Raw genomic sequence first — 25,709 nt, 5'->3', positions numbered from 1 at the left:
ACAAACCAAATAATGAAATTTTTTTCTGTTGTCCAATAGAGTGATATTTGATTGTGAATTTAGTCGATATATAACTTCATTATTTGGTAGTATAACTTTTACAATCAAGTTTTAGTTGTAATGTTCATAATGAGATGAACGATTATATTTGAAAATTTCTTTGGTTATCATGTATTAAAAAATTCTCAAAAAAGAGGCTTTTATCATTTCTGCTTAAATATAAAATACTACTCATCAATTTGGGTTTTTAAGTTCAAGTTTCTAATATTCTCCCTTCTAAATAATGTCTACTTTAGCCTAAACAGCCATCACTCCACTGCAACAACTTTGTGATTTTTTTAAGTCTCTCGATTGAGTTAAACGTGTTAAGTTTTATCATATAAGAATCCATTCCAGACTTTCTTATTAAATAACCCCACCATCGACTCGTTGAATCTGTAAAATTCTTTGGGCTTGACGTAGAAAAATTTTTGTATGAATCTCGTTAGTAAAGTAATTTTTTTCACTCGTAAGAATTGCTGTCGTAGGTCAAACCGTCCTACTCGTGAAAAAAAGTATTACTTTATTCACTTGTTGCATAAATAACTGTTATTTGCATCTTTATTTAGTTATTTTTATGTTTGTTTCTTAGTTTTCACAAACTTATTTCATACAAATTGAAACAATTTTTTGACACTAAAGCATTTCTCTTTCTCTCTAATGAAATCCTTGTTCGGCTATTCTTGGAGAGCGTGAATTTTTTTCGCTGGAATTGGTGGACTTTTTCTTATTAATACTGATTGGCGTATCACAAATTAGAATGACCGTTGTCTATTTTTTTTATTAGAATAAACATAGAAAATGATGGCGGCGCGAAAATGTTGAAATGAATTTGAAATATGTCAAAATCATTTACCGCATTTAGAATTCAAAATTGCTATCAATCTATATAATGGAAGTGAGCTTAATAAGGTATACCTCGACATCTGTCATTTTACTCATACTACGTTATGTTCAATTTTCATAAATCAAATTCTTCTTTAAAATAGAAGAGAGCACGAGATTATTTTAAAAACGACATTCCGCGGGCCTATCAAATCAAAATTGTCTTATTGCTCCGAGAAGCCGACAAGTATACATTGCCGACTGCAAAAAAGTAATCGTCATATTTAAGTATATTAACCAGTGATTGTTGGTTGGTTAAAACGATTACGAAAATTGACGAAAAAAGTGACTTAACAGCTTAGTAGCGTCAACATGTTGCCTATGCAATTCTTCTGAATAACGGAAAACACAAAATTTTGATTTTTACTTTATTATAAGTAACCCGCTTTTTTTATAGTTTCATCTTAATGTTGTAGCAATGAAATATTGTAAATAATTACATGCAACTATTGTGAATAATTATATCTTGGAGAATTTAATTAAAAAAATTATAAAAATGAATACAATATACAGGGTTTTTCACGACGAGCTGAAACGATATGTATATGGAAAAGTACTGCGACTGGTATTCTGAAAATTTCCTTGCGTGGGTTTTCCAAAATGGTCGTGTCAGCTAAAATAATCTCAGTTTTTTTAAACTTCCGGTTGTACCGGAAGTGAACCCAAACTTCGTTATTTTAACCGGAATGCTCTGGTTTTTATAAAATTTTTGGAATCTACGTGAAATTTACAAGGCATTGTATGCCTAAAGTCCACCATTTTTTAATTATTTCACATTTTTGGGATTTGGATAAATAACACTTACAGCTTTCAAAATATGTGAAAACCTTGAATTTATATAGGGAGTTCAAAAAAGGAGCCGAATTACATTATCTAAAAACATCGAAAACTCCCATTTTTCTCTTTACCATTGGATTCTTCACTTTAAATTGAGGTTACTTTGTTAGTGAATTCATATATTTCAAATTAACGGTTTTTGTAGAAACTTAAAAAAACTGAAATTTTCATGGTTTTTTTTAATTGTTTATATATAGATTTTTTCTTGAACCCCTATGAAAAGATTAGCGGATGGAAATAAATCGAGGGTAATATCTATAGCTCATAAAAAACGATTCACAGATACAGTACCTACTGAAGTGTGTATACAAAATATATATAAAAGCGAAGGGAAATATACAACTCGAAACAACCAAAGCCGTCACTACACACAATATTTCTACGAAAATATTTATCTGTCAAAAATAAAACGTCCTGAAAATATTCCATAAACATTCACGATGATGATTGATGACCTAAATCCGTATTGCCTACTTCTGATTTCTCAATTTTCAGTCTTTCAAGTAAGAATTTATCTTTGGATATCGCCTTTATTTTCAACAACTAATTTTTTTTATAAATATTGATAAAATTTTAATAAAAAAAACGTTTTCTTTAACACTTTCTCTTAGTTGAAGTATTGGAATAATTACATGTAACCAAACCCTTTGAAATATATCAGCAATCTACCACTGCTGTAGACTGACAAAACGGCGGCTTCTGTTTGGATTTATCTGAAATTGTATCTAATCGAATTTTTATCACTGTTGTACCATCGTTAACATTATATGTAAAGTAGATATTCTATTAAAATTAAACGTTATTTTATTAATGCTTTTGTCTATTCCAGTAGAACCATTTTTCATGTTTTGATGTAGGTTTGTTTATCTACTGTACACCGCAGGGTATATATCGGTAAACAAGTCTTTGAATACAACTTCTATATTTTAAACTAAATAATTTCTATCGGGACTAATAATGTCAAAATATTCTTTATTGTGAGTAGATTGTATATTTATATATAAGCTGTTCTAATAAAATATTTTGCTACTTTCTAATTTTCTTTAACTATGTAATGATAACAATGTAAAAAACCAAATCTGTTAATAGTTATTTGAATACCAAGGACTGAAAGTGCTATTTTGTTGAACGAGTCTGAAAATTGCGAGACGAGCGACAGACGAATCCAACAAAGTAATATTTCAGCCGCGGCGTACACAACATTTTTTAGACGACGCATAAGATCCAAAACTTTTTCAATTACACTGAGGAAAGAAAATAAATAATAGAGAATTATCATTATTTGCAACGTAAATATTAATTTATTAATTATTTGCAAAAAGTAATGTTGATTGCACCTCCAGGATAAAACAAATAATTTCAGAAAATTAAAAATTTAAGGTTATACAAAATCATGGAAGTGAAACTGTCAACTGTCAACATTGAAGTAGCTAGAGTCACTCCAGAATGTTTCTAAAGTGTTTTGCAGTACGGAACTGTCACTTTCACTACATGGAACACTCAAAACGCAACTTTCGGTATGTAAATGAATACAGAACGAACAACTTTCAGATGGCGCCGTCTAAAAAATAATTTGGAATACTGTTGAGTTGTCAAAGCTGCCAAATATATTTATTATAGTAGGAGACTCGCCAATTATCGTAATGTTTCTAAATTAACAGTCTATTGTGAATGATTTATGAAATAAGATTTCTTCATCGAGCATAAACTCTACTTGATAACCTCAATAATTTTATGCTTGTACTTTTAGCAGTACAATTAATGGTATTATAAATAGTCATCTGGAACTGATGGACTTAGATTAAAAATGTCTTCGATTGCACATTGAATCACCTTACTACTTTAAGGTCTACTCTAGCCTAAACAGTTAATATAACTATGTATAATCGAGCTTTTACAGATAACTCTAAGTTTTGTAGGATGTCGCGTGATAACGAGTGTGGGAATTATGATTGACCCTTAGGATATACCATTTTTAAGTTTTATCGGAGGTGGTAGCTCGGTTAATGAGAAAAAGCTAAGCAGTTGCTTTTTAGGGCGAATGCTCTATTAATTTCACTTTCCAAAGCCTATGATATTGACCAGGGCGGACCTATGTTGTCTAAAAACGCTTTGTTCTAGTTTCGTTTTTCTCATGTCCAGAACCACCTGTTGTTCATAATTTTTTCCTTTAGTTTGCACATAGTATACAAGAAGTCTACGACTGCTATTTCATCCGGTTCTGGTGACGTTTCTTTCAGGCTGGAAAGAGCTTCTTTATAATCTTAGGTGGTAACGGATAAATTTATAGGTTCGTTTCGATCTAACTGTTTTATTATCTCAATCTGTTATTTTCTCTTCTTATAAGTAACAAAAGTATCATCATAAATTATATGTGATCGAACTGTTTTTGTAGGAGCTAACTAGTATTGAAATTATTTTGGTATGATCGGCGGTTGTGCATGATATTTCTTCATCATGTGTATATTATGGTGTTTGTTGTATTCTATTCAGGATTTGCGTTTAGCATTTTAGATTGTATACCTAGCTTCAGCTCGAATCGAAAGAAAGTGGAAAGGTTTTCTAAAACTACGTCGCTTCAGCTCGAATCGAAAGATAGTGACAAGGTTTTCTAAAACTTCGTCTGTTTCTGTTAGTATTTTTAAACTGTCAAACTATTCGTAATGACGTTTTCGAAAATAGCTCAGTTTGCTTTTTTTTTTAATTCCATTTTGAATATAGTTCGTGATTGTTATTTGTTTTCCTTTTGTTGTGAACAACGATTAGATAGTGGTCACTGTTGTAGGTATAGTCCAGCCTATCCCATGAAAGTGTCGAAGTCAAAATTGGATCACAAATAATAAGATCGATGGCCTGACTGTATGTTAAATCTAGTCATCATTATTTAAGATAGATTCGCGTTTTCAAGAATATCTCCTAATAAACGACCTTTTTTGTTTATTGATGTAGATCCCTACATGATATTAAGGGCATTGAAGTCACCGACTATTAGTCTAGGTTGGGGAATTGGTTTTAATAATTTAGTTAATTCTTCACCATCTATTTGGTTTTCTGAAGAAATATATATATATATATATATATATATATATATATATATATATATATATATATATATATACGTTGCAGATATTTACTTTTTGATTGGTGTGTAATTCTAGCTTCTAGGTTTGTATGGATTGACATTTCTTCAGTATGGAAAGAGTTTCCCACAAATATTGCTACTCCTCCGCTAGCTATTTCAACATTTTTTCGATTCTTACAAAAGTTGTTGATTTGCCTGAAGAGTTCGTTGTTTTTGTATTTAAAATTGGTTCCTTGGAGACACGTCTGTTAAGGTTGTTATAAAAGCTGTAGAATAGATGGAAGATACACGAAGACGTGGAAAAAAAGGTAAAATTCAAAGCAGATTATTGGTTCAGTTGGTTGATGTTTGTTTGAGAGGATTCACTTTCTGTTTCTTTTTCAGTTTAGTGCATCTGCTTTTTATAGATCTTTGTTCAAAGGAAATTTTTGTTAACATATCTGTGAATGCAGTATAATTATTTGAGTAGTTCTTTATAATACTCATTAGGTCAGATGAACCGTAGTTATTTTCGGTCAGATATCTGGTTGTGGTCCAATACGAAAAGAGGATTCTGTTCCGTTCCATGAGAATTTCTACTTTATATTTAGGCTTTTTACTCGGCCTGTTTGGTTTGCGAAAACGGGATTTCTTAAGGAGGAGGCGTAATTAATTGCTTGTAGTAACCTTTGGTGTTGTTTTGTAGAATTTATTTTATGTTCATGAAGAATATACTTTAAGAGTAAGGTGTTATAGAGGTTTCTGATGTGACCTCGGTAACTGCTTATGAAGTATTGGCTTTGGTATTCTGGGATTATCGGGAAGATTTTTGTTACAGCTACTTTAGGTTCGCCATGGTTAGACCTGTTTTTTTGCATGAAAAGTATAGTAGAAAGTCTTGGGATTCTATAGCTGATGTTCTCGTGTGTGAATAGTACACATTTGGGCATTTGGTTTGTAAGTGGTGAAATAAAGACTTGTCTAGGGAAAGGACATTGGTAAGAGTGTATTGAGATCAATTTTATTGACTCATCAATTAACAGTGAGTGTGGTATGGTGAGACATAAATTTGGAAGTACTAATTTTTCGGAAGGTGTCATAAGTTTTTGTGCTTAGATCGAAGTGTTATTAATATTTATTATCCCTTCATGATGGGTCATGAAGCGTTCTACAATCTCTTCGTTTGTAAGGTGTATGCATGTTCTGATGTCTGACATTTTTTGTATTGGTTAGTACTAGTTATATTAGTACTAGTTATATTAGTATTATATTATTAGTATTAGTTATATCAGGAAATCTTGAATTTTCAAATTATCAACGTCTGGAAAAACAATTGCTTGATGCTTTGTAGAAAATTGTGATTGAATAAGATCGAAAAAGTATGTTTTTGAAGAGTTTGCATTCTGAGAGCTTCTGTAGTCCAAACTTTTGTAGTTGAAATTATTTATTTAGAAAATATATTCGTTTCGATTGGAATGTATGGACCTGTTTTTGCACAGGCCACTTCATATCAAGGTGAAAAGAGCTGGTTTTTGTGGATTCTTCTTCCTAACCGGTGTGCAATTAATAGTAGTATGTGTCACGAAATTCATTTTTTTCGTATGAATGTATGGAATTTCTCTCACAATAATATATCTATAGAAAACTTCTAAAAGTTTCTATTTATAGTATTATGAATTTTTAGAACATAGCTGTCGAAAAAAATTGTTACTAGAGCCAGAACCTCTAAAAAAGAATTGGTTACTTATTTATTGACTAAGCATATTGAATTAACAGTTTTCTAATTAAGATATGAATATTTTTTGCGACTATAATTCGAACAAGTTAAAAAAGTACACCTCTGTTGAAATTTTGTGAACAACGTAAATTAGTAAACTATACATTTGTAACTAATAATCTGGTCAATTTAGACATTCGAAGTTACATGAACTCCCATCAAGCTGAAAATCAGTAAAATTGTTTAAAATATAATTGAACATAGAATTTGAATTTCTCCCATTATTTCCGTGTATGGAAAAAAATTTATTCAAATCCAAAGGTCAAAAAATGAGTTTTTCGCAATTTTCAGCGCAACGGTGAGTTTTATCATAAAAATACCTTAGACAAAAACTGTAGATCATAAAATTATCTACAAAAACCTTATCTGTACTTTTTTCCTGACAAGCCACTGTTTCTGAGATATAATGATTCAAACATTGAAATGAAAAAGACTTGTAAGAAATTTCTGTTGACTGGTGGGAAATGTCATAAGTTTATCAAATAAATTATCAATTGACGAATATGTTGCTGAAACTTGATGATATTGTTCTGCAGCTTTGGTATTTCTCGTGCAATCATTATAACCAATAAATACGACAGTAAAACTGAAACTTTACAACTTTTTGAATCATTATATCTCAGAAACGGTGGCTCGTAAGAAAAAAAGTATTGAGACGTTTTTTGTAGACAATTTTATGATTTACAATTTTTGTCTTAGGCATTTTTATGATAAAACTCACCGTTTTGCTGATAATCGCGAAAAACCCCTTTTTTTACCTTTGGCCGTAATAAATTTTTTTCCATACACAGAAATGATGGGGAACATTTAAATTTTATTTTCAATTGTATATTAAACAATTCTACCGATTTTCAGCTTGATAGGAATTTATGTAGCTTTACTGTTATTTTTTGGTCTAATTTGACCGGACTATAACATTCTACCTTTATATTGACCGAATTTTAATATACAGGGTGATCCAAAATGCAAGCTTCCAATTGGATCAAATTAAGGAAATAAGTTTTCAGTTTTTTTTTCTAAATTGGTTGTAAAAGGTATGTAAGTTTTTATATTCTGTATTTTTGCATGGTTTGTTATTTTCCTATTTTCAATGATTTGCAGCTTTTCCTACTTCTCCAACTTTTTCAAATCATTCAAAAACTGCTTATTAAAAATACTGCTTTATGTAATAGCTGAGTATTTTGAAACACCCTGTTTATCATTAACACTATATTGCTCATTTATAATTAATAATATTTTAATCAAAATTGTGTATATTAATAAATTTTATTTGTTTCTTCTTTCTCTACTACGAGGCTGATTCAATTGCTCTACCTCTGGTTCATTTATTAATCAAAACAATCATTTGTCACATATCAGAATCAAAATAGTATCGAGTATCGCTTGGTGGTTGATGTTTGTGCGTTAAAAGAGTTGACCCCAACGCAAGAATCTTCGGTATCATATTCTATAGTGGAATGGTGGTGTATAGAAGGTTAAGAAGATTCGTGGAATGGCATACATGACGTATTAATTAATGAATATTTAGATGTGTTTTGTGACACTGAATTTTACTGTTAAGTCCATCCGTTTAAAGTTAAATATAATTTGATATTCAATTTTGATTTTACTATAAACAGTTTTTCTCCAATGGTATTCTGGATCAACCCTCTGACCGGGACATCATTCTGTACCCTGTTACATTAGTCATAATGACCGCAATGTTTAAAAAGACGATTTATTATTAGTTGTTTTCTTTTAGTGGTGAATTTGATCTTGTGAATCAATGTTTCCTCTTCAGTAACTACTTCGGGTATTACGAGGATATATTGAAAAATTTTTAATCTACTATAGAACCAAACAAAATTTCAATGTCAAAATATTTTATTACTCAACATATTCTCCTCTTAATTGGATAGATTTATTACAGCGAACCTGCAACGTCTCTAGACCTTTCAAAAAAAATGTTTCTTCTGCTTTCAGATTTTATTACCTCCTCGTTGGAAGAAAATTTACGACCTTTTAAACTTTTTTTCGGTTGAGGAAAGAGATGATAGTCGGACGGAGCCAAATCTGGTGAATACGGGGGTTCTAGTAATTCAAACTCTAAATCACGAATTTTATGCATGGCAACATGAGATTTGTGTGCAGGGACGTTGACCTGCAGAAAAAAACACCTTTGGATAGCTTCCGCGTCTTTTCTCTTCAATTTTTTCCCGTAGAGTGGTCATTAATGTCGAATAGTAATCTCCAGTTATTGTTCTACCCTTATCCAAATAATCAACCATTATTACTCCATGGCAATCACAAAAAATTGAAGCAAGAACTTTTCCAGCAGATTTTTAGACAAGAAACTTCTTAGGTTTTGGAGAATCAGAGTGTCGCCATTCCATCGATTATTGCTTTGTTCCTGGATCGTAGAAACGTACCTAAGTCCCATCCATAGTAACAATTCGGTTTAAGAAGTCTACATCTTCTACCCTTGCACGCTTTTGGTCAACATTCAATATTTGGGGATCCATTTTGCAGTAATTTTTCACATTGACGTGAACTATATGATGAACGCGTTCGTATGAAATATTCAGCCATTCCATCGATTGTTGCTTTGTTTCTGGATCGTAGAAATGTACACAAGTCTCATTCATAACAATTCGGTTTAAGAAGTCTACATCGTTTTCAAATCGAGTACAGATCGAACGCGATTATTCTACCCTTGCACGCTTTTGGTCAACATTCAAACATTTGGGGATCCATTTTGCAGCAATTTTTCTCATGTCCAAATTGACATGAACTATATGATGAACGCGTTAGTATGAAATATTCAGTGCTTCAGATATCCGTTTTAGCCCAATTCGACGGTTCGATAAAATTATGTCATGAACTGCATCGACAATTTCGAGGACTGACACAGAAACTAGCCGCCTTCCCGATCGGTCATCATTCAATTTTTCACGGTCGCATACGAAGGACATTGATCACCAAGGGTATTAAGTATATCTTCGTAAATCTGTTTACCTCTTAACCCTTTTAAATACAGGTACTTGATGATGGCTCGATTTTCACAATTCCGGGGGACATCTTTTTTCTTTTAATTTATTGCGTAACTCTGGTTTACTTTTTTGACGTCAAACTTTACACTGACACTTTTAATAAGTTATTGTTCGTTGCTATGGTAACGCAATATTTTAAATACCAATACATCCTCGTAATTTAGGACAAAATTAGAGCGTCAGAACGAAGAACCTTTCTCACAAAAGTACGCATCTTACTAGTTAAGTGACTAGTAGTTACAGTCATACATTTCGTTTGGTAAGGCACTATTAAGATATCTGAGAAAAAAAGGATAAACTAATTAAATCACACTTAGAAGAAAACAAAAGTCATCTCATTAAAAAAATAAAAATTAAATGAACCTTGTTTCTCAACAAAATCATATCAATCAATAAAAATCACTCCACAAAAAAACGTGTAAATAGAAAATGATTCTCAATTTTGTTTTTTGTAACTTCATACACAGTTTTTGCAAATTTTTCTTGTACATTCAGCACATGCAGATTGGTCACATTTGCATTTGTATCCTGCTTTCCTATTCTTAGGTAAAGCAAAATTGGCAATTTACTCTGCGTTGAAGTTTATCTGCTTGATTTGCGATGAAAAATATTTCTTGACGTGACGTCTTTCTGATTTCTCTTTCAATTTATATGCCTCTTCACTTGCTTCTGAAATAATCGCCCTCAGGTCTTGGGGCAAATTAGGTATTGGCAATATCTGCAGAACTCAATTACGAATCAACCCGAATGCGACTTCTGTAATCTTCATACCATTGTATAGTGCATGTAAAATATGAGCATTTGAACTTGTCGTAGTAATCAAGCTATAAAACATTACCAGTGGCCATTTCCTTGTTTTTCGGTTTGCACTATAGCTGCTCCACCTTTTGTAGCATTACAGAAACCTATTATTTCTGGTGTATTTGCCCGGATATCTGTGAATTGTATGTATGAAACATCGATGATAAGAGTACAACGGCTTGGTTCTTCTTAGGAACATAGAAGAGCAGCGTGAGGTCTTTGGTGAAACCGTAAAGACTTTCTTTTCTGTGTTGAAAGTATGTAGGAATCTGTGGTTTATTTTCCTTCATAGGTCCAATCACGGTCAAACCATTTTTCTACAATTCATTTGTCAATTCCAGGAACGTGAACCACTTGTCACAGGTAATGTTTCTGTTGGAATAATACAGGTATTTGGCCAGATGAATCACAACCAGCTGAGTAGGAATAAGTAGTTTTTTTCGCTGTCAGAAAGAGGAGCTTCGTTACTTATAAAGATAGGAGTTGTGAGAATTTGTCACGCTCATTATTTTGAACCCATACTTAGCTGGTTTCTTGGGAGAGAATTCGTGAACGGTACCAGGGTCTCATCAATCGTCACGTGGGCTCCTAGCGAATACCTCGCTTGACAGATTATAATGAAGTCAGTGAAGAGAACTGAAATGCATGCTGTCAGTAGTTCGCTCATGAAGCAAATGGTCGCTTGTTTTGTCGGAATAACTGTACATGTTACCTCCGTTCCATTAGAGCAACACCCAAAACTAAATTGCGAGGTCAACGTTTTTCTACAGTTAAAGAAGCGATTGATATGTTCAGATCACATGTACCTCCATACCTCCATCGGAATGGAAAAATGCTTGGACAATTGATTCAAACGCATAAAAAGTGTATTGATCTTAATGGATAATATTTTGAGAAACAATAAAGTTATATCCAATTATAAATATTAGTTTTTATTTGTCTATCTCAAAACTCAAGTAGCAACCCATATTAAAAGTAGACTTTATCTTAGACGATAATATTACATATCAAACTTGGTGGTATAGTTAGCACATTGTGAATCTGTTTCCAATTCCAGCCAGAAAAACACTTCTTGATGTACTTTGGCGGTCGCTAACTGCTCCTATTCCGTTGTTCGTCTGAGTTCTGAATCAGCCGGATCTCTTGCTTCAAGATCGATGGCCCTTCTCTTCAAATCTTCACATTTAAAAGAATTCAACAAAATTGAAAAACTCCCTTTTTTTCTTAAAATCGAAAAATTTGCCATACATAGCTTTACTCCAAAATAAAATTAGAAAAATATTCATAAATAATGCATAGTGTATTATACTTTATTGTTAGTTGTGCAAAGATAAGAGGAATGTAATGTTGGTTTTTATTATAAACTATTTTATATCTTCTGTCTCGTATTCAGTTATTTAATCATTTATAGATACGAGGATGTATTGATATCTAGTTAGCCTAGACCAACGCGATGCATAAATAAAATATTGCGTTACCATACCAACGAACAATAACTTATTAGAAGTGTCAGTGTAAAGTTTAACGTCAAAAAAGTAAACCAGAGTTACGCAATAAATTAAAAGAAAAAAGATGAATTATAGTATCGAGCCATCATCAAGTACCTACCTGTATTTGAAAGGGTTAAGAGGTAAGCAGATTTTTGAAGATATGGTTAATACTGGACTGCAAGCTTCAAAAGAGGTAAATTTTCCATTGAAGATGATGACCGATCGGAAAGGCCAGTTTCTGTGTCAGTCCCCGAAAATATCCATGCAGTTCATGACATGATTTTATCAGACCATCGAATTTGGCTAGGGCTAGATATCTGAAGCGCTGAATAATTCATACGAACGCGTTCATCATATAGTTCACGTCAATGTGAAAAATTACTGCAAAATGGATCCCCAAATATTGAATCTTGACCAAAAGCGTGCAAGGGTAGAAGATGTAGACTTCTTAAACCGAATTGTTACTATGGATGGGACTTAGGTACGTTTCTACGATCCAGGAACAAAGCAATAATCGATGGAATTGCGACACTCTGGTTCTCCCAAACCTAAGAAGTTTCGTGTCTAAAAATCTGCTGGAAAAGTTCTTGCTTCCATTTTTTTGGGATTGATGTGGAGTAATCATGATTGATTTTTTGGTTAAGGGTAGAACAATAACTGGATATTACTATTCAACATTACTGACCACTCTACGGGAAAAAATTAAAGAGAAAAGACGGGGAAAGCTATCCAAAGATGTTTTATTTTTGCAAGACAATGCCCCTGCACACATATCTCATGTTGCCATGCAAAAAATTCGTGATTTAAGGTTTGAATCACTAGAACATCCCCCTTATTCACTAGCTTTGGCTTCGTCAGACCATCATCTCTTTCTTTAAAATTTTAAAGGTCGTAAATTTTCTTCCAACAAGTAGGTAATAAAAGCTGTGAACGTCAGGTTTGCAGAGCAAAAAGAAACATTTTTTTTAAAGGTCTAGAGAGGTTTCAGGTTTACTGTAATAAATGTATCCAATTAAGAGGAGAATATGCTGAGTAATAAAATATTTTGATATTGAAATTTTGTTTGGTTCTATATTAGGCTAAGAATTTTTCCATATATCCTCGTACTGTATAGAACAAAACTATTGTACCTGTAGAAAATTAGATATAAATTATTATTTATTCGAGTGGAATGCAGTATTAAATATGATATTGAAAATATGCAACTCTCTTCATAAGTGCCACTCATATGTCTGCATAATATTCTCGAACTGTAGCAACGAATTGTTTTTGCTTAGAGTTAATCTCTATCATCAATAATAAGTCAAAAGTAATAACAACTATTCGTTTGACCTTATTCGAGATAATAATTTTAAGGTACAAATACTACAATGAAAGATATTTTAGCGGTGGTGCGAAAAGCTTAAACTTAATTTTTGATTTATTATTTATAAAATATTATTTGCATTTCATATTAAGGATTATCACAAAGTTGTAATTCGTTTTGGTTTGTTTCCATTGCTCAGGAAAAATTTACTAGATTTTATTTGACGAATATGTTGTTTACTTTTTTTGTATATATCGAGAGTTAGAGGGAATATAGACTTATCACGTCCACGCTACTGAAAAGGAAAACTGCATCGAGCGCACTGTGAATCGAGCGCACGGTGAATCGAGCGCACAGATTATATAGGTGGGTGCATCGAGCGCACATTTTCAGGTATCTTCTGTCCCTGTATTTAGCTTGAAATGTTTATTACCGTAAAAAAAGAAGAAAAATTATAAAACACATTGCACAAATGCGATTATAGTCATAATCTCCAAATCATTTCAAAAGGGATAACAAATAATCTGTAAATAAATTTCTTTGATTTCTTAGACCTTTTGATATATTAATGCTTCTAAATGTTCTTGATTTTAGGTCTCTTCTGTTTTAAAATTAGTTTCTTTATTAATTTTTGAAAGATAAAATTTGCGTTTCGACTTTTCTTCAAGTCTTTATCAAAATATGATATTGATACTGACAATTTATGCATTTATATTAATCTGGAAATATAATTATTTCAATTATTGTTTGTTTAATCAATAATAATAGTTTGTAATGTTTGTGAAGCAACTAAATTGTTAATTAAGTTAATTAGCTGCAATCAACTAACATATTTAACCATTAATGCTACATACCGTTTGCTAAATTGTTTTAATTCTTAATTAAGGTGTTCCTGATTATAAAAGTGTAAGATGACACTCGATATCTTTTGAAGTTATTGTTTAAACAACAAAAACAACTTCAATTGCCGAAAAAATTTAAAGTGTCATTACATTAAGCTATCAGTTGGAAAATTTGATATATTAATATTAGAAAGAGTAATAATAATTTTTTTAACGAATTATTGTTGAAAAACAGCTAAAAACAGATAAAACACAAAATTTTTCATATCTATTTAGGATATTTTACTTGATATAGATAAAATACTCTATAAAAAATTCAAAATTGAAGCATTTCGATTTTTTAGGTATTTTACTTAATTCAAGAAAATTAGGATTCTCGTCGATTTTCAATTTTAACAAATTCGTAATAATTAATGGGTTGGAGTGAGTGTAAGGACTATTTTTATTCGAAATATTGTAAAAAGTATAAAAAAATCAATTATTTGCGAAAAATGCATTTTTTCTGGTTTATTTAGTTTTTCGTTGTTTAACTTTCGTGCGGGCGCGCCCAAAAAATTTTACAGTCGGCCGCAGTGTTTGAAAATGATCAAAATGTTTGTTAAATCAAATTTTTGGGGTGATTATTTAAATTTTGTTATTTCCAAACTGCTTTATTACATGCGATTACATGATTACAGATGGACTAGTAGCAAATACAGCATATAAATAAATTAAAAAAGTTTTAAGTTAAGGTAAAAACTAATATCAGTTCAATTCAGTGCAGGCAATAACAAAAAAATTAAAACGCATTATAAAACTTGACAAACATCAAAAAATATCATTCGAGTTCTTCCTCTGTTAGTTGCAGTATACGATGAACGTTTTGACTACATTCTGAAAAATAGCACCGGATATGCGATAAACAAATAGGTTTCTTGCACTTTTTGCAACTATATTTCGTTAAATTTCGATTCTCTTGACACGTTTCACATCTTTTTCGTACAATTTCGTTATTTTCATCCGTTCCTTCACCTTATTTATCTGCAGTTGCGTAACTTATACACATATCCATCCCTGAAGTGTTAGAACTCCTTCGAGCTAAATAAGATGCAGTTAATTCGTGGGATAAAAGTTTCAGGAATGATTTTCTTCGAACAACACTTTTATTATTTCCAAAATAGATAATTTGGGCATTAATACTTCTCATATTAATCATGGAAAAGTATACAACCGTAGGTCAACGTCTTGCCACATTGTACGATGCACACATTTTATCTCCAGCATCTTCACCGTACTTGGTTTGATTATAAAACGTGATAATCGAAGGTTTCATTTTAACACCCTTCTCAGGATCAATATAATTATCTTCCTTCATACTTGTTGCCAAAAGCACGCATTTATCTGGCCTAGATATATAGAAAACCAAGGTACAACCATCTGTGAACACGAAAAGACTGTGTTTTTAGCTGTAATAAACTCTATTGGAAGTTGAGGCTTATTTTTTTTCACATTGCCAATCTTTGACAGTTTCTTCTTTCGTAAAACTCTTATGTCAGTTCAAAACTGGAAAACAAATTGTCGGCAGTTAGATTTCGTCCCGATTGGTATATGGGCTTATATAAATTCTCATAACTACATCCAATGGACAATTACTTAATTGGTAAAGACCTTCGGGCTGCAGTCCAGCGTATATTTTCAAATTATATAAATAAAAGACTTTGGCATCAACAAGTGCATAAATCTTAATTCCATTCTATCCTAATCCTAATTCCATTTATTCGGGATCTATTGAGCAAAGCTACATCTTCCACGAAATCCTTCCAATTTTTCGTCAACGATTACGTTTTGACAATTTTTTACGATCAAAAACTTGTCTAATGGGTGCAAATTTGTCTGGTAATTTTCTTTCATTACTATCCGTCCGATGGTCAAATCGCAGACATCGCAAAATAAATTTGAAACTTTTGATACTAAAAAACAATCGGAATTTTTCAATGCTATCTCCATCTGATCCCCAAAGATTTTCTAGACTTTGTCTGTTGCTTCTGTGAACACTAGCCAAAATTAGCAAACCTTTAAAGGCTTTCAATTCGATGATATCAATACGTTTTGCATCTCTTTCGCGCTGAAACAAATTGCTTATGCTTTCAATGTACTGGTTAGTATATTGCACAATAATCTGTAAAATTTCATCATTCATTAGGTAGCTCCAGCAATCTAAAGGAGTTTTGGCTGATTTAGCCCCACCTATTACCCCTGGCAATTTGCCAATAATATTTCCACTTTTATATCATATTCTTTTTGATGAAAGCACTTGAATTTCTCTTTATCTCTTTTGCCCTTACGTTTTTCAGCAAAGTAACTCTCATTTTCTGAATCTTCCTCATCTGCAGTAGCTTCTTGTTCAGTTTTTGAATCTCTTTCGCGCTCCTCAATATTATATTCCTCCTCCATATCTTCTTCCGTTTCAGCTTCATCCTGAAACATTAATTTTTGAAGTTCTTCGATGTCTTTAAGATTATTTAAATTATAATTATTATTATATTATATATTATAATATATATATATATATATATATATATATATATATATATATATATATATATATATATATATATATATATATATATATATATATTATATATTATATTTTTGAATTTTTTTCGCTGTTTTCCAATGATAATACGTTAAAAAAATTATTATTACTGTTTCTAATATTAATATATTGAATTTTCCAATTGACTTTATGTGATGAGAATTTTTTTCATTTTTAAGACAATTTAGATAACTTTTTCGGTAATTAAAGTTGTTTTCGTTGTTCAAACAATAACTTCAAAAGATATCATCAGGAAGACCTCCCGGACTTAAAAAAAAATTACGAATTGAAACCATTTTGCAAATGAATGCGCCATTACGCCCTGAACTAAAACAAAAAAGTACAATAATCATTGGTTGGAAACTTGAATCAACAAACACGGATACTGTATTCATTAAATTTTTGCCAACTTAGATAAAATATAATTCTTGTTTTTATTATTACTATCGAAATCTATATGACGGTTCAATAAAAACACTTGGATGGAACAACGTTATAGTTCACATTAATCAGTCAGGCGACTCTTTTAGTATATTATGTATATCCTTTAAATGATATTAACAGTCAGATAAAATTCCAGATGGGTTTTTCTTCTTTATTTTATCCACAAGTGACGTTTGAGGAATGTTCTCTCACAAGTAAAAATTGTCAAAGCTTACACAAACCGGAAACCAAATGTATTTCATAAAACAATCCTCAAATTACTGGGCTATCGGCTATCTTCCAGTAAATTGGCTTATTACAATTTAATCCAGTCAATTTAGACATTCGAAGTTACACAAATTCCCATCACACTGAAAATTATTTAAAATACAATTGAAAATAAAATTTGAATGTTTCCCATCATTTCCGTATATGGAAAAAATTTTATTCAGGGTCAAAGGTCAAAAAAATGATTTTTTCGCAATTTTCAGCAAAACGGTGAGTTTTAGCATAAAAATACTTTGGACAAAAATTGTAGATCATAAAATTATCTACAAAAAACGTATCAATACTTTTTTCCTGCAAGCCAATGTTTCTGAGAAATAATTATTAAAAAAGTTGTAAAAGTTGTCGTTTTTAATGGTTTCACCAATATATTTTCAGCAGTAAACTTTTCTTACAACATTGAAATGAACCGCGACTTGTGAGTATTTGTAAGAAATTTCTGTTGACTGGTTGAAACTATCAAAGTTCATCAAATAAATTATCAATTGACGAAGATGGTGCTAAAGTTCTCCAATGTTGGTATGCAGCTTTGGTATTTCTCGTGCCATTAAATACGACAGTAAATCTGAAACTTTTTGAATCGTTATATCTCAGAAACGGTGGCTCGTAGGAAAAAAAGTAGTAATACGTTTTTTGTAGATAATTTTATGATCTACAATTTTTGTGGAATGTATTTCCATGATAAAACTTACCGTTTTGCTGATAATCGCGAAAAAATAATTTTTTGAACTTTGACCTTGAATAGTTTTTTCCATACACGGAAATGATGGGAACATTCAAATTTCATTTTCAATTGTATTTTAAACAATATTACTGATTTTCAGGTTGTTGGGAATTCATGTAGCCTCACTCTCATTTTTTGGTCTAATTTGATCGGACTAATTTAATCAAGAAATAAAAGTTATCGTGTCGTCGTGTTGTTCACACTTATCTCAGAAAAATTCTATTTGATAAACTGGGCCTCAGTCAGTCGAAAACTCGAAAAAATTATCAAGGAATCAAAAATAGTTACCAGGTTTTAGTGAGGTTGGTGTAATAACAACAAATTTGAACTATAATACGATGAAAATAAGACCTAACTAAAAACTATTAACTTTTTTAAATTAAATTTTTTTTTAAGATACAACTTGAAATCATCAAAACAAACGAGAAAACTGGTGAAGTTAAACAGACTATATCGTACCTTCACTTTTATTATTTATATTTTTCTACAGTCTTATTACATTAATGTGTTCGCTTGCTATTTTGGCAATAAATTTCCTGCTTTTATCGGTCGTGCTTTCGTATCTAATTTTTCTAAATTCCTTCGTTTGCTATTGTCGTGTTAAATTACAGAAAACAAAACATTAATACCAAACAACATTACTAAATGACAAAAATATTTATTGAGTTTTTTGTTTGTTTCAGGATGGTGACACCGCTTCTGACAGTGATAGTGATGATATGGAAATGAGTGAGGACTGTATAGACAATAGGGAAAGTAGCATTTCAATGAACCAATCTCAAGAAACTGAAGGTGATCGTGCTATAAATAAAAAGGAAAAATACGTCACAAATAACGTTAACCCTAAAGAAAAACCAGAAAATAACGGTAACGAATCATCAACAATTTCACAATCAACAACAACAACCAAAGATCAAAGAAAAGAGATTACATTTTCTCATGGCACTGTAAATAATATTCCGACGTCAAGATTTGAAGGCATTTATGTAGCTTCTTCCACAGCTAGTACGTCTATACCGGTAACAGAGGCTGCATGTGCTTTACCTACAAATACTACATCTTCGTTCGTATCTTCCACTAATACTCCGTTGTTGTCTGTTGGTACAAACCCAACGGTACTTACTTCAGTCGGAGCTAACTCCAATAGACTTCAAGCGCTTCCATTAGTTTTACAGACACCCGCTGGTATGGGATATGCTTCAACACCTGATGGAATGATTTTAGGATTACTACAAGGACCAAATATTACCCAACCTCAATTTGTTGCTATTCCAATGAGTGGAATGAATATGGACAATCTAACAAATGCCAAAGTTAAAACAAACTGTGATTCATCATAAGATACGGTGCATTTTTCCCTTTCCCTTTCCCTTTGATTTGTGTGATTGTGACAATTCGTTTTGGTGTTAATATGTATATCATTTCATGTTTATCAGTGTACAGAGTTACATTTTTCAATAGTATATATTACATTAAATATAATAAAAATGTATTTTTCAAAAAATTACCATATTTTTATTGAGAGTTTTTAAAAATATACGGATCCTTACTATTTTCATTTGATTTGTCTTACGGGTTACCCAGAAGATTTAATATCAAAAATATATAAGCTTAGTATGAAATTCTGTAGTATTAGAACTAAATAGAACGTTTTTAATTATTCAATTAATTAATTAATTTAATTTTTAATTATTTCCCAAATTATCGTATGTTTTTCGGTTTTTCGGAAATGATACGAAGATGGGACGATCACTTGAAAGAAATATTGAAATCAGGAGTAGATGGAGGACAATGGATTACAACCCAAGATTGGAATAATAACGGAAATTTATTGCCACCAAGAATTACTAGAAACCATACAGATGCAAAAGAATGATAAATCTGCTGAAGAAGGAGAAGAAATATGATCAGAATTGATTAAATACCATGGAACTATACTAAAGACGAGAATCTATGAATTAATAGTATATGGGAACAGAAGACAACTTCAGAAGTGTGGAAAATGGTACCAATACAATAGAAATGGAAAAAAGATTAATGCAAAAACTACGCGCTACTAGAAAAATTGATTGTAGACTATCAATTCAGGTTTAGGTCTGGAGGATCAATCATAAACCATATTTTCACACTAACTCAAACGTAAAGAATAGAGTATGAATATGATACGCCAATTCACAGCTTTCATAGATTTCCAATTTATTCTGTCTATAGAAATTATTTGTACAGCATTATTATTAAAGGTCTTAACATTCCAAAAAAGTTAAGTCTCACCAAAATAGAACTCGAACATACAAAAACGAAGAGAAAAATGCGAACCAATGAATATCAAAATGTTTCCAGATCAGCACAGGATTAGTAATCCACTGTACAATATAGTGTTATAGATAATACGTAAAATTAGTTAATTGATTGTGGTTGCTATCCAATTTTTTTTCAATTGTATTCTATTCAATTGAAAGTTATGTTAGCTTGAGTTGTTACGAATAAAGTTGAATTATGATAGGGTAAGTCATTATACTAAAAGTTGTTCGTTCTGTATTCATTTACATACCGAAATTTGCGTTTTGAGTCTTCCATGTAGTGAAAGTGACAGACTGCAAAACACTTTCGGGACGCTCTGAAGTAGATAACTTTAACTTCCTTAAATATGACTCTAGCCACTTCAATGTTGACAGTTGACAGTTTCACCTCGATGATTTTGCATAACCTTAAATTTTTAATTTTCTGAAATAATTCGTTTTATCCGATGTTTTGTCTAAATTAATGAATAATAATGAATGATGATGAAAAAGAAAACATTGACGATGAAGAGTTACTCGAATCCACGCGCCACCTAATCTCACCAAAGAAAGCAACATTATTTATTTTCTTTCCTCAGTGTAATTGATATTTCATGGGTTTTTAATGCAGTTTTTGATATCAGAATTCAGAAAATAGATAATGGATGAAAAGGTACTCATCAATACAATAAAAAAAATAAAAATGCATCAACCATGAAATATCAAAATAACATACAATAAATCACAAAAAAGAATTTTTATGAATGATTCATAAACTATCAATGATAAAAAAGACCTTAATAATTTAAGTATAATTTGAAGCTCTATTTTATAGATTTTGATGCAAGTACGAATACTTTAAATGATATGGCTGCTACTTATTTTTGAATTGTACCAACAAAGAAAAATGAATTTCTCTTGTTAACAACATGTTTCTATTTTGATTTTATTCTCCATCAAAATTCAAATCAATTCAATCAAACTAAACTAACATAACTTTCAATTGGACAGACTTGAATTTGGGAAAAACAATTGAATAGCAACCAAAATCAACAAATTTCATATTTGTTCATTTTTTATCATTGATAGCTTTCAGTTTCATAAATTTTGTTATTTGAAGTGTGTGTTTTTGATATTTCATGATTTGTTAATGCAGTTTTTTATCTCAAAAAATAGATAATCGATGAAAAGGTCCTCAGCAATACAATAAAAAAAATAAAACTGCATCAACAAACCATGAAATATCAAAATAACATACATTAAATCACAAAAAAGAATTTTTATGAATGATTCATAAACTATCAATGATAAAAAAAACCTTAATAATTTAAGTATAATTTGAAGCTCTATTTTATAAATTTTGATGCAAGTACGAATAATTCACTTGATGGCTGCTACATATCTTTGAATTGTACCAACACATTTCTATTTTGATTTTATTCCCATTTTGATATTCATATTGTAGGTTAGGATATATTGATTGATGTAATGACGCAAAATGTCAATGTCAATGTCAAGTCATATTTTGACGTAAACCGAAATATGTCAAAACGTCAAAGTTTTACTTGTTATTTTGAATAAATTTTCTACTTGAAATCTAGATAAATATTCACGAAAATAACAAATTTTCACATGATTTATGAAAATCCCTTGACTTTTATTTATACTATATGCGCACACAGCTTTATATACATTAGTTAACAATAGGGAACCTATAGGTATGTGTGTGTGCTTAGTTGTTCTTCTTATTTAATACAATTCCCAAGCTCTTACTGAAATAATGACCACAAAACATATTTCTATTCGATCTTATTGTTATTTATATTCTATTGTTATTTCTAACAAAAAATATCTTCTAATGGAAATTGTCCAGACAATGTACCTTATTTCACAAATATATCAATTGTATTAACAAATTTAGTATGTAAGATTATAGTGGTGCCTTAAATTTATTGTTATCAACTATGCTGAAAATATGAAACTCCATTCGAATAAAGTTTGTAACACCAAAAATTTCGTGTTTTCTTTCAATTATCCTAAAAACAGCGGAACGCTTCCTGTGGGGCGCGCCTCCCTAAGATCTAGACTAGTTTACGTGGGGGATTAATATCGCATCTGACAAAGACAAATAATTACTATTAACTCTCAAGTTCTTAATCTCTCAAGTTCTATAATACGATGGTGATTCAAATATAAGCCGGAATTGAGCTATAAAAAATATTATTATTAAGATACAGAGCTGAAATCCTTTACAGTTTTTCTATATAGTCTCTCTCACATTCTACAAACTTTTGCTGTCTCTCCGGAAGCTTTCGGATTTCTTTTTTTGTATCTCTCTGCTTGTCACGTAACCATCCGCATACGAAGGATTCCATCTCCGGATTACTTTTAAATCGCAGTCCCTCTTTTGATGCGCCAAATAAATAATAGTCGCATGGCGACAAATCTGGACTATAAGGAGGGTGTTCCAGTGTTTCCCAAGTTAATTCGTTAAACGTTTATATTGTAAGTCGAGTTGTATGCAGCCTGGCGTTACTATAATAGTGCACGTTCACAGTTCGTTGTTCAGTAAGAAAATAGACCCCAATTACTCTTCTCTTGTACTAAAATACGGTACAAAACACCTTCACCTCTGAGATAGTGTAACCTTCGCTTTAATTGGCGCGCCTTCGTTCATCCACTCCATAGGCGCGCATTTGTCCCTCCACTCCATAGGCGCGCCTTCGTTCATCCATTCCATAGGCGCACGTTTTTCTCCTTAATAAAGTGGTGTACACAATATTATAAATTTCATAGTTTTTAACTTAAATTATAAGGATTTTTGATTCACTGTCTTTCTCAATAGTTCATATGGGTGATTCCGTTCTAACTGTGATATTCAATGTCCTGTATTGTTTTTTTGTACTAGTCATTAATTAATAATCAATTAATAAAAATTTTGTGTTAATTGAATAATTCTTAAGATATTTAAACATTATTTTTATACAATATAACTTGCCACTTAAAGAAAACTTATACTACATCACTTGAATGTCAGTACCGTGTCATGTCCATTCCTAGAATTTACCGATAAATTATTAATTTTTTTTGTCGTAACAAATAATTAAACTAATTACCTTATAAATTCTAATGTTTATGATCAAACTGAGGAAAATTGATGCACTTGTTGTTTAATATCTTAAGTTACCATGTCAGTACCGTGGATAAATGAGTCAGTACCGTGGAACTCAAAATTCGACATTTGTGTCTTGCTCGTGATACTTTGAAGTTGTAGTAAATTCCTCTTAGAGTTTTATTTTTACAGTAAAATAGATGAATAATATGCATAAAAAAGTTAGAAAAGTTAAATTTTAAAATCTTGAAATTTTGAATACAAAAAATCACAGTTAGAACGGAATCACCCATATATCATACAATTACGTAATTTATTAATATTTTAAATGTTCATTTAAAATTTTAATTCATTTATAGTCTTTGATCTCAGTATATATTCTTTTTTACAACATAAACTCTAAATTTCATATATTTAACTTTCCTTATTCATATTTTTTTTTTCATCACACATAATTTCTTTTGAATAAACTTTTAATTATTTTCTTTAAAATTATAAATTAATGCCTTTTTCTATAACAAAATCCACCAAAATCTTGACTGTGTCAAAGATAGGACAAGACCAATATTCCTTTCATAATTTCAAGGTTTGAAATTTCAAATTTGACTTACAAATATGGAGGAATTTCAAGTATAATAACGTGTATAATCACAATATCATATATATTCGTAGTGGGATGTCGTAAAATTCAACACCAAGGTGTACTAACTCTAATATATTTCAGTGCTATAGTCTGAGAATTAATTAGTTAAGAATTGCGGCGTTTTAAATTTTGTTTCTTTTAAAAAAACAAATTCATCAATTTCAAAAACCAAGTGCATTGAGTTTTTCGTACTTTAATTTTCGCTAATTCTTCAAATCTTCGTCTAATTTTTTTAACTGGTCCAATTCGATTAAAATGGAAGCAAAAATAATTAGTTTAGAAAAAGATAGTTTTGCAGTAGCAACTGAAACAGGCAATGTTAATAACATACGAAATATTATGATCATATTAGGAAAATCCACTAAGTTAATTGTCGTATAAATTAAAGTTTTTTCTGGCGACTCAACAACTTTTTCACCAAATTTTTGTAATTTGTAAATAGAAAGTAATTGGAATTTTTCATCATCCACTGATGTTATGATTAGATCTAGAGCATTAAAAAATAATGAACCTGGAACTTGTCACACCCATAATCAAAATGTTTTTTTAATTTTTCGCAGTTTTAGACTTTGTCTTTTGAATTAAGGTTCTATGTTCTAAGTTGGAAGCTATTTCTTTAGCAAAAATCAATAGATCATTGAAACCTTTATCGAAGCGGTGAGCTTTCAACAAATTATTTAAATGATTATAGCACTAAGCAATATCAAAGTTCTGTTTTTGAATAATTTTCCAGTGTTAACTTTAATTAAAATATTATATCACAACATAAGAATGTGTATGAGTTCAAAATTTTGCATTTTTTGGCCAATTTTGCAACCAATTTTTTCACATTACTTTCAATGATTCCTTCCTTCACTTATTTAAAATAGAGCATCATAAATCTTTTTAAGAGAATTATTGCATCTATTCTACTAGACCATCGAGTATTCGATATAGGTTTTGAAGTTAAATTTGGTATATAAAATAAATTAGATTTCAGAGCTGACCAGCGCTTGGTAGGAGCTGAAAAAATTTGAGTTTTTGAACTTACGAAAAAAAATTGATACTCAAAGTATTCGATCACAACAAGGAACAATGAAAGTTCTCAGTTTAAATAATAAATAAATTTTTACAGCCTAAATTCTAAGTTTATTTTCTACGACCAGTAAATAGATAGAGCTTTAAGTTTATTATTATTTATTAACATATATTTCGACAGTATAAATATAAATTTTAAGCTAAAAATATTGTGTAAAACTTGAGTTACAGCGTTCTGAACACTGAACACCCCCGCCTCGAAAAAATAAGCTCACACTTCCTTCATGATTCCGGATGATTGGCTTATCTGAAATAAAAAAAAAACGGCGGTCTAATCTGTAAGCCTAAATGCACGGAATGGATTATTATCAAATGAATATATAAAAAATTGGACTTTTGGTAGACATTTGAAATGAAAGCTGCGAATTTTGCGTTTTTTTGGTTTCTGCTATGAAAAATCGAAATTTTATTTCATACGTTTACATGTGTTAAGTGTGCCCTATAAATTTCAATTCATTCGGTCAAGCCGTTTTTGAGGTAAGATGGAGGAAAGTTTGAAAAACACAGTTTTGAGAAAAACCCTC

General features: G+C 30.9%; 1 protein-coding gene across 2 annotated transcripts in view; it reads left to right on the top strand.

The window, feature by feature from the left end:
- LOC130891674 (serum response factor homolog) overlaps window positions 1-25,709 on the top strand; it is a 255,795-nt gene that overhangs the window by 224,665 nt on the left and 5,421 nt on the right. The window contains exon 4 of one of the 2 annotated variants that reach the window (XM_057796546.1): window positions 18,758-19,579. The exons of the other annotated variant lie outside the window; for it this stretch is intronic. Coding sequence (XP_057652529.1) covers window positions 18,758-19,414 — 657 coding nt within the window. The 3' untranslated portion in view covers window positions 19,415-19,579. Of the gene's footprint in view, window positions 1-18,757; window positions 19,580-25,709 lie in introns of those variants that run through there. 2 annotated transcript variants of the gene reach the window in all.

Source organism: Diorhabda carinulata, chromosome 3, assembly GCF_026250575.1.
Source record: "Diorhabda carinulata isolate Delta chromosome 3, icDioCari1.1, whole genome shotgun sequence".
NCBI lineage: Eukaryota > Metazoa > Arthropoda > Insecta > Coleoptera > Chrysomelidae > Diorhabda > Diorhabda carinulata.
This window is presented reverse-complemented; position numbering and strand designations above follow the sequence as displayed.